We start from the raw sequence: 10,296 nt of genomic DNA, 5'->3' as shown, positions 1-10,296 counted from the left end.
CTGATTGATTTTCCATAGTTGAGTCTTGATCAGGTTTCTGTTCTTTAAGACTAACATCTTGATCTAAATCATTCTTCTTATTTATAGTATCTTCAATATTATCATCATTAAATTCTAATTTAGGAATTTTAATATCTTCATCTGATTCTGGTTTTTTTTCTTCTGGAAAATTTACAGAAGATAAATTTTGCATAACTACTGATAAAAATGCTCCAGGTAAATTTGGAGCTATTGAATCTCTACAATTTATTGAATAATCAGATATATTAATCTGATCGGTCAATTCAATATTCTTATCTATATTGTTTTCATCTTGAACTTGATTCTGATTTGTTTTAATATACTCACTATCAAGATTTTTCTGATCATTGCAATCAATCATTCCATCTTGATCAGTTATAGATTTGTCTTTTCCAGAATTTTCATTTTGGATGAATAAATCACTTGGATTGGTTGCTTTATTATCTTGGTTATTTTCACGATGATGATAATTATGAATATTATTAACACCTCCAAATCGATTAGAAATTTCACTATCAACAATATCATTGTTATAAACTTTTTGTGTTGAAGTATTTTCAGTCTTTTTTGTATTTATCAATTCCTCCAATGATGGGAAATTATATATCTGACCAGTACCAGCATCATCAAGCTCACTTAATATACTCATTCTATCAACTGTCAAATCATCCGCAAAACTTTTGTCTTGAATGTTACCATTTTCATCATTATCACTCTCTGTAATCAATTTATCAATATTCAAATCTTGTTTATTTTCGTCTATTATTATCAAATTTTTTGTACCAAACTGAACCTTCTTCTGAGATTTAGGGGTCTTTATATTCATAGTTGATGTATTAATACCATCAGGATCGTACTGTTTTAATATACTCTTCCTATCTTTAACAGCAGAGTCTTCATCAATTACTCTTCTACTTTTGCTCACGGGCGTATTCTTTATATTTCCTTTTCTTCTTGATGAGCTTCTTATCTGGCTTTCAGAGCCTGGATCTCTATCCAAATCTAATCCAGTATTGCTATTGTTATTATTGTTACTACTATTGAAGCCATTTTCAGTACCTCTAACTCTCTTTCTTGGAGTTGAATATATATTATATACATCTCCAACCTTATTACTATTTTCATTATTTGTTTCCGCATTGGTCTGATAGAACTCACTACTTCCTTCCAAATCATTAATTGATTTCAAATTCAATGGTGGCATGGCCATTGCATTCTTCCTTAAATTTGCTTCTGCTGATGATAATGTTTCTCTTGATTTTGATCTCAACAGATAAGGTGTCCCTCCTGGTGCACCCAGTTGAGGAGTCAAAGCTCCAGTTCCTCCGGATTTTTCATCATTTTTTTTCAATAATCTACTACTACGTCTAACTGATGAACTTCCACCTGCACTGCCAATACTTCTTGATGAACTTTTATTTGGAGTTTCCAAGTTCACATCCTTTGATGACAAATTACCATTTCTAATTGGCGTGCTATTGATTGTATTCAAAGTTTGTGTATTTTCTTGTTCCATTTCATTAATTATTTATTAAAAATTTTTTAATTTTCTGTTTTTTTTTATTATTGGAAGTTTCTGATTATATATTAGTCGGTTAATCCCTTATTTTTTACTTAACACGTTTTTACACTTAATATACTTTATTAATCAAAAAAAAATTGCCACCTTTATTTTGTAAGATGAAAGAGAATAAGGGAAGAAAAATAAAAAGTTAACAAACCTTATTTATCTTCAGCCCTTTCAATTAATCTTCACTAAATTACTGCTCAAATTATTTTCTCTTTATTATTTAATCTCTGCAAACAATAAACTTATCATCTATTAATACACATTTATCTTCGCAATTATATTCCCTTATTACCTTGTTTTTTCTTTCTTTTCCTTATTACAAAATATGTTATTTTTCTTTCTTATTTTTTCCCCACATTATACATGTATTTTCAATTCAATCTGTTACTTATGACCCGCCACACGTGTGGCGGGTAAAAAACTGACGTCATTTTCATTAATTTTTCTATTATTCAAATTGTGATTTGTAATGAAAGATAAAAAAAAAATTCTAATTAATAAAGAAACAAAAAAGATTATTTATTTTAAATATGTATGAAATTATTAATAATTAATTAATTTATCTTAAAAAAGAAACTGCAGAGTAGTTCGAATTGTATTTCTAAATTTATAATGGTTTGGCTTAATGCCAAATTAAACTTAATTACACTTTTATTAAAACTTTTTAAATAACTTGATTGTAAATGAATTTAAAGGTTTAAGCATTCAATATCACCATTATTATCTTATATTAACGAACATAAATATTAGTTAATATAATTTATTTTATTTGGTTAACTTGTCGTAACCTTTAGATTTAATTTATAAGTTATCATAATAGAATAAGTCTCTTCATTAACATAATTAAATACATTCTTCTATTTAAAGTTTATCAAAAATTATTAACTGGTGAAATATATTATTTGATAAAATAAATATTAAGTTTAGCCTTTTCTCCTAATACATATTCTCGTTTCAGCTTTTCATACTCTATTTTTCTATGTATGTATCTTAATCTCACTATATCTCTCATTCTATTCAAAGTATAATAACTTCAAGTTGATATTATATGATAACTTATTACTCTTCCCATTACTCGTAACATTTATGCTTGTTAAAGAAGTTACGAAAAAAAAAAGAAATTAAGCTTCAATAACAATTTATTTTCTCATTTATAATTCATCCTCATCAGCATCATCTTCATCTTTTGCAATTTTTGCAGTAAGTAATGCAAGCATGGCAGCAGCAGAATCTCTTCTATTTCTTCGTTTTGCTACAGTATTATTAGCAGGAGAATTATTAGAAGTTTGATCCTTCTCTTCCAGTATATCATCTCCAGTATTTGAGTTATTAGAGTTTGTTGACTTTCTCTTCTTTGATTGTCTTGCTCCATTTGACAGAGTATTTGTTCCATCTACTGATGTTTCTGCCGAATTGTGATTACCATCTTGTTCGCCACTACTATTATTACCTTCTGTCGCATTATTTGAAGAAGTTTTAGATGAATTAGCTCTTCCCCCTCTCCCAGTACCTTTTCTCTCTCTAGATTTTGTTGGTTTAACAGGTTCAAACGATTCATCATTTAAATCATCATCGTCTTCATCAGAAATATCATAATTATTAAACTTTCCTGAAGCTGAAGCATTGCTTTTTCTTCCTCCACCTTTCTTTCCTTTTGATTTCCTACCTCTTCCATCGACATGGTTTCCTGGACCATTCATAGAATCTTCCATTTCCCCATCAATATATTCATCAAGAACATAGTTATCAATTGTAAACTCTTTAGCTCTGGTAGCTCTTCTTGATTTTTTACGGGACTTACTTCTACCATCAGTATCCAAGTTATCTTCTTCATCATTTTCATCAATATTCTCATTATTTGGCTGCAAAGTCTTAACAATATCCTGAACATTAGCAAGTAAATCTTCAGCCTTTTGACGCTGTAGTTCAGAAAACTCTCTCATATTTGTAACTTGGACCAAAGCTTCAATTAGTGGATCCAAACTATCTAAAGCTGCTGCACCATCAACTGCATCAGCAAGATCCTGAATAAACTTTTCCCTACTTTCATCATCCCTAATAGCACTTCCACTTTGTAGCTGGACTAGGAATGATGAAACACTACTATCTCCCAATACTTTCTTCCAAAAATCTGGGTCATTAACATCCAAATCAGGAAGTGCATTATCACTTCTAAAGCTTGTTTTACTAAATGAAGAATTCTTTCCACTTAATTGATATCTAACAAGACGAGAATTTTTACTCAAAATCTCATCTATATCACTTTCCTGGAATTGCCTTGAAGCCTCACTACCTTCTAATAGATAATAAGCTCCATGTTTAAGCAAATCTTCAATTTCTTGTTTTGTTGGTTCACCACTTGTACCAATGCCATTAACAGTATTAGAATTATTCTCCTCTCTAAATGCTCCTTTATGAAAAACTGCAGTATTCAGTCCTAATTTCCTACCAGCTCTTTCAAACATTTCAGCTTCATATGTTCTTGCTGTTATCAATCTATAAACCTTAACATCTCTTGTTTGTCCAATTCTATGCGCTCTAGCACAAGCTTGAACATCATTTTGTGGGTTCCAATCAGAATCAAAAATAATTACAGTGTCAGCAGATGTTAAATTGATTCCTAAACCTCCAGCTCTAGTTGAAAGTAAAAATACAAATTTGTCAGAGTCTTCTGCATTAAATCTTGTAATTGCTGCATTCCTATCAGTACCACGAATACTACCATCAAGTCTTTCATATCCCCATCCATGATGTTCCACTAACTCCTCTAATAAAGTCAAAGTTTGAATAAATTGACTAAATATTAACACTCTATGTCCTTCTGCTTTAAGCTTTGGTAAAAGTTTACCCATTAATACCATCTTTCCACTCAATTCTATCATCTTCTTATACCTTTCTTCTGAAGTCTTGCATAAAGCAACTTCTCTCTCTTCTACTCCAACAACCTGGAAAGGATGATTACAACATTTCCTCAACTCTACTTCAACATTCATTAAAGAAGGTATTGGTGCATTACTTCCTGACCTTTTCCCGCCTAGTCCCACATTTTTGCATAAGAAAGCACGATTTCTCTCGAAGATAGCTCTATAATAAGCTTTCTGAGCAGTGGTAAGTTCAACATCAATAATTGTCTCCTCTAAAGGAGGAATTTCCTTCATAACGTCCTCTTTGACTCTTCTGAGTAGATGTGGGCGTAAAAGTTCGTGTAGAGCAGAGACCTGACCACTTGTTTGAAGTTCTCCAAATTCTTGAGTAAAGGCCTCAATACTTGCGAATTTAATAGGCTCAATATAATTAAGTAGAGGCCAAAGCTCCTCTGTGTTATTTTGGACAGGAGTTCCGGATAGTAAAAGAATATGTCTGCATGCAATACTCTTAAAGACTTGTAAAGTTTTGGCGCCTCTATTTTTTAGTCTGTGAGCTTCGTCTATAATTACAAACTGCCAGGGCATTGTACATAAAATATCAGCGTCTGCAAGGAGAATTTCATATGAAGTAAGTAAAACGTGGAACTTATAATGCTGAGTCTGAACTAGACGAGGTTCGTTAGAATAGCCATAATGTTTAATATTACCACCAAAACCATTATAGCTACTACTTCTTCCCCTTCCTCTCATATCAAATTGAAGGCATTGATGGTAAAACTCATAATGACGAAGTAAATCTCGTCCATTTCTACCACCCTCATCATAATATGAAACCACATTAAGATCAGTCCAATCTTCAAAAGTTCGTTTCCAGTGATCTAGAGTAGAAAGTGGAGCAACAACTAGAAAAGGACCCCTAAGTTTCTCCTTGTAAACTAAATGCCAAACAAATGACATTGTTTGCATTGTCTTTCCTAAACCCATTTCGTCTGCCAATATACCATTTCTTCCTTCTGACCAAAGTTGTAGAAGCCAGTTTAGACCTGCTAGTTGGTAATCAAAAAGTTGGTATCCATTTTTGAAAATTGGGGAAACTGGATAATGTCGGGAAACTCCTGGAGGAGGTGGGGGAGGGCGTTTCTGGTTGCAGTAAAGTTCTGCAATCTTATTATTTGCAAGCAGACTAGCAAGACCCATTGGATGGTTTGTATTTTCAGTTAAAATATTCTCACCATTTGTTTCATCTTTGAGCTCTACCACGTTTTTCAAATCTTTTTCATTTTCATCAATCTTAACTTGTGCTTGATCGACACTTGAAGACATATCTCCCACCACAGAGACTCCTTCAGCTTTTGCTTGAATTATAGCATTAGTATCATCGACTTTTGTTATACTCCCAGTATCTTCCTTATATACCATACCATCGCAAAAGTCTTGTACATTATCCAGAATTCTATATGAGAGAATTTCTTCGTTCCCTTCAGATTGATAGTCATTCTCCAGAGACACTATCCCGCAGAATTCCTCTAACTCTAGTTTATCATAAAGCTCCATACTGGAGGGTATCTCAATATTTTTGAAAACCATCAACTCCAAACTCTCATTGCTAAGCTTAACTTCTCCATCGCATAATGGAACATTTGAGTCATCAGTTGGAGGCATACACTTAATTGCATCTGGATTATCTGTATTCACATTGAAAAACAAATCTGTATCATTAATTGTCTTTGTCATACTGTCACAACCATTTCCATCGTGATGGTCAGTCATTGTACTCGACACCATATTATAGTTCTCCTTCTGGTCTATAATCATATCTTTCCCCTGATCTATTGCACCACTTTGTCCAAAGCTTAAAATTCCCTCCCTACTTATCCCAACTCCCGAATTATCAGTGCCTGGATTTCCTACTAAGCTATCATCTCTTATTATATATGCCTCTCCTCTATTTATATTCTCCTCCACGCAATCTGGCGCCATACTTTCTTGGCGTGTGTGGTTACCGCCCATCACATTTGACACGTAATCTGTATGATTGCTTTGATTGTTATTAGAAGCGCTGTTACCCATTTGATCAATCGAAATTTTATAGTCAAAATTATTTATCTTCATTTGAGAGTTGGACTCCATAAATCCAGGGTTTGGATTCTTGCATAGATTTGTAGAGATATCACTATTGATTGCTGAGTTGTTATTACTATTATTATCCCTAATATTTGAGCCACCCCACTGCTCATGTCTGTGATTGTGGTTTGAGAAAGATTGCATTGGTATGTTACTTTCAGTGTTATAGTTTCCAGAGTCTATATGTTGGCCTGAAGCTTCTCCTTGGTTTGGTGCAATAACCATATTGCCATTATTGAAACATGTAGAGGATTCAGAGGTTATTCCAGAATGAACAATGTTATTATTTATGTTGCATGTATTATTTGTAATGTTATTTGGAACAGAAAGTTTATCAACCATAGTGTTGGAAGAGTTATTTGGTAAAATTTGTGCTGAAGAAGAACATCCAGCAGGAGAGGTAGATAATGATTGAGCGTTTTCTGGCTCGCTCTTAGCTTGGGTTTGTGAGTTATTTTGATTTATATTTTGTAGAAGTTTTCCAACAAGTCCAGCAACTGCTGGGTTATTCATTGCCATACTCAAGGCATTAGCTGCATTCGAATTGTTTGTTGTGATCATCTGTAATAGTTTTTGAGTTGCAGCTATGGCATTCTTGTTCATGGTTCCATCAGAGCCAACTTTAATTTGATCCAAAATGCTGCTATCAATAATCTTGTTTATTTGAGCCATATTTGAGGAAGATGAAGAATTACCCAAATTCTGGCTTGGAAATTGCCTTTGTAGATTCTGATGGCCTCCATAATTTTGCTGTCTTTGTCCATAATTACTTCTATTATGTTGAGGTTGGTGGTTACTATGGTGATGGCCATAAATAGAAATTGCACTAGTTAACTGTGGGAGATTGGAGAATGTTGTTGGTACATAGGTTCTAATAGAATATCTATTCTTAGATTTCTTCTTTGTAGCATATGGAACATGATTATCATCATCAGAATCATCAGAATCTTGGTTATTTCCGCCTCCACTATTTGGAGTAATATAGGCTGGTGCCTGAGGAGCTATTAGTTTCATTCCAAATTGGTTATTCATCCATGAAAATGTATGTCTAATATAGGTATAAGTTTCAGAAATCATTCGCTTGTAAAGGTCATAAGCTATGGCTGCAGGTCCATTATGAGCTGTTGTGATATACTCTGGAACTCTAACGAAACGATGGAACTGAAGAATCTTACTACTATCTGTAATATCGACCTCGTGTTCCCAAGTATTATCAGCAAATGAAAGATGTTTCCATTTTGCAAAGTACATAATTGGTCTCTTTGGTAAAGCAAGTAAATCTCTAAATGTTACATGTTGGATTGCAGTTTCTATAGTAACTGTCTGATCATCAAGCCATTCTTTTGGAGATTCTTCACTCTTCTGCTTGACCAGATCCTCCTGAGTTTGTCTGGAGAGTAAAGCCCATTCTCCATATAACTTATCAAAAAGAGCTTTTAGTAACTTCCCCTGAACATAGATATCACTATCTACAGAGTTATAATGGAAGCAATTTGTAAAGATCTGTTGAACATCACTCCAAAATTCTTGAGGTTGAGAATATATACGTAAATAAAGCTTTGTTTGTACTGTAGTAAAATCCATTGGACGAGAAATCACTGAATAATAATCAGAAGCCCCATCCATATTCGGGTCTACAGGACGCAAAAATGGAATACCATACTTTACCCCTTTCCTATCAAAGCATACCAAAGCGTCAATAATCTTCAGACAATAAATGTACCATTCATTTCTACCAATCTCTGCTGCCTTCATTGGGTATAATGATCTGAAAACGTCTGTACAATCGACAATTCTCTCAATATCTCCATCAATATATTGCAATTCTGGGACATCTTCAATATATGCGGTAGCATCTATCCCCTCAACACCTCTTTGTTCTAGTCTCTGTATATACCTGAGATATTTTATTCTGACTTTTGGATCAGGATCGTTATCTATATCGTCCTCACTTATCCATTTGCATTGAGAATAGCTCTGATGATGATATTTTACAAGGTATTCATAGGGAATCTTTCCTCTTGGAATGCGCCTCTGGCTTGTATTGGTGTGTAATACTCTTCTTTTGATTGATGGTGAAGCTGAATCTCTCTCTTCAGTACCTCCAGTTATTACTGTATCTCCAGTTGAATGTGTGTTTTTTGCTTTATCGTGCTCAGCGCCTTCTTTCTCTTTATGCTTCATTTGAGGACGTCTTTTGAGAAACTTCTCAACAATTGGAGTTAATACAAATCTTTGAGGTAACTCTTCACCATCATCATTGTCAGTGTTCTCACCATCTGCACGTAAATCTCCATCTTCAAAATCTTCATCATCATCATCATCGTCATCTGCAAAAGATCTTCTGGAGTTTACCTCTGCTGCTATCAAACTTCCGAGACCAGCTCCTTTTCTCCTTGTACTTGGTTCTCTCTGAATGATATTATTATTTTGGATGGTGCTGCTTGCTGCATTATTTGCAGCAGCTGCAGCTGCCGCTGCTGCCAAAGCTTCTCTATTAATTCTTGGACGTCCCCTTCCTCTCTTCTTGGGAGGCTCTGGGGGAGCTTCTTGAGTCTGTGCTGGATCAACTCCGGAATTTGAAGAAACTGCCAAAGATGAAGAGGTATTTACAGTACTTATATTTTGTTGATTTGTAGATTCTATAGATCCTGGCACTACTAATGCAGATGTTTCTATTGCTGATGTACATTGTGAGTTATTATTCTGATCCAAATTAGAACAATTAGAGGTTGTTTCATTGCTCAAACCCATCCCAATTTGGTCATCTATTCTAGGCTTTTTATTAAGACTTTCTCCAGTGTTTGAAGTGTCAAGCCCCTCTCCCAGATTAGAGATACCTTCAGAATTTATGTTTGAATTTGTGGGGAAACCTTGTATTACTAAATCTGTTTGGTTAAGGTTCCCATTTTGTAGGGATTCTGAATTAATTGAATTATTGTGATTACCCTCGGAAGTAATCATACTAACTTAATTGTAAACTTTACTTTAAATTAGACTTGTAATGAATTTCAGACTTAGTTGAATCCAACTTCAAATATGGTCAACTTTTTCCAAGTGATACCTTCGTGAAAACTTTAACTCTACACAATGACTATTTATTGTGTAAAAATTCAAAATTATTCATACATATACACATATATATATATATATATATGCACAAACATATATATATATAATATGTATACTATTAATAATTCTTAGTAAATCAAACAAATTAATGCATAAACACACCCTTTTTTTTTCTATATGATATGAAATAAAGGTTTTTCTTAAATAAATCAATTTTTCATCAAGTCCATTAATAATTATAGAAGTTTTCTTGTGGGAATACTTAAATCAGTACACCTTGTCAATTACCTTGATTTTCCAGAGTAAAATCCCTTAAATCTTTAGAATAACTCCCAAGATTTATTAATTAAATTTTTTTTATTCAAAAATTATTATTTCAAATTTATATAGGATTATTTCTATTCCTCTTGTTCCATTAATTTCCATATAAAATTTCAGTTTTTTTTTTTACTAACGAACACTGGGTAACCGGTTACTCATTCTCCCTTAATATAATTTTGCCTATTTTTTTTATTTATTTCTTATTATTAGACGATGTGGCGCCAATCACTTGTGGACACCGTGCGTTATTGCGGGGCAATTGTGGCGCTCGTGGGAACTCCTCAAATATTATTTTGGTGGGGAAATGCTCATTATAAATTA

At 33.3% G+C, this 10,296-nt stretch overlaps 2 protein-coding genes across 2 annotated transcripts; both read right to left on the bottom strand.

The window, feature by feature from the left end:
* Chro.40183 (hypothetical protein) lies at positions 1-1,537 on the bottom strand (the record flags this gene model as incomplete). The annotated part of the gene is made up of 1 exon (XM_661500.1): positions 1-1,537. A coding segment is annotated over one exon (1,537 nt), but the record flags the coding sequence as incomplete, so codon positions are not given.
* Positions 1,538-2,742: 1,205 nt separating this feature from the next.
* Positions 2,743-9,546, bottom strand: Chro.40182 (RIKEN cDNA A730019I05 gene). The annotated part of the gene is made up of 1 exon (XM_661499.1): positions 2,743-9,546. One exon carries the CDS (start codon positions 9,544-9,546, stop codon positions 2,743-2,745), a length of 6,804 nt encoding a protein of 2,267 aa, XP_666591.1.
* Positions 9,547-10,296: the final 750 nt, after the last annotated feature.

The sequence above is a fragment of the Cryptosporidium hominis genome (genome assembly GCF_000006425.1).
Source record: "Cryptosporidium hominis TU502 chromosome 4 CHRO014092, whole genome shotgun sequence".
NCBI classification, from domain to species: domain Eukaryota; phylum Apicomplexa; class Conoidasida; order Eucoccidiorida; family Cryptosporidiidae; genus Cryptosporidium; species Cryptosporidium hominis.
The sequence above is the reverse complement of the archived record's forward strand: the minus strand, read 5'-3'. Positions and strand labels throughout refer to the sequence as shown.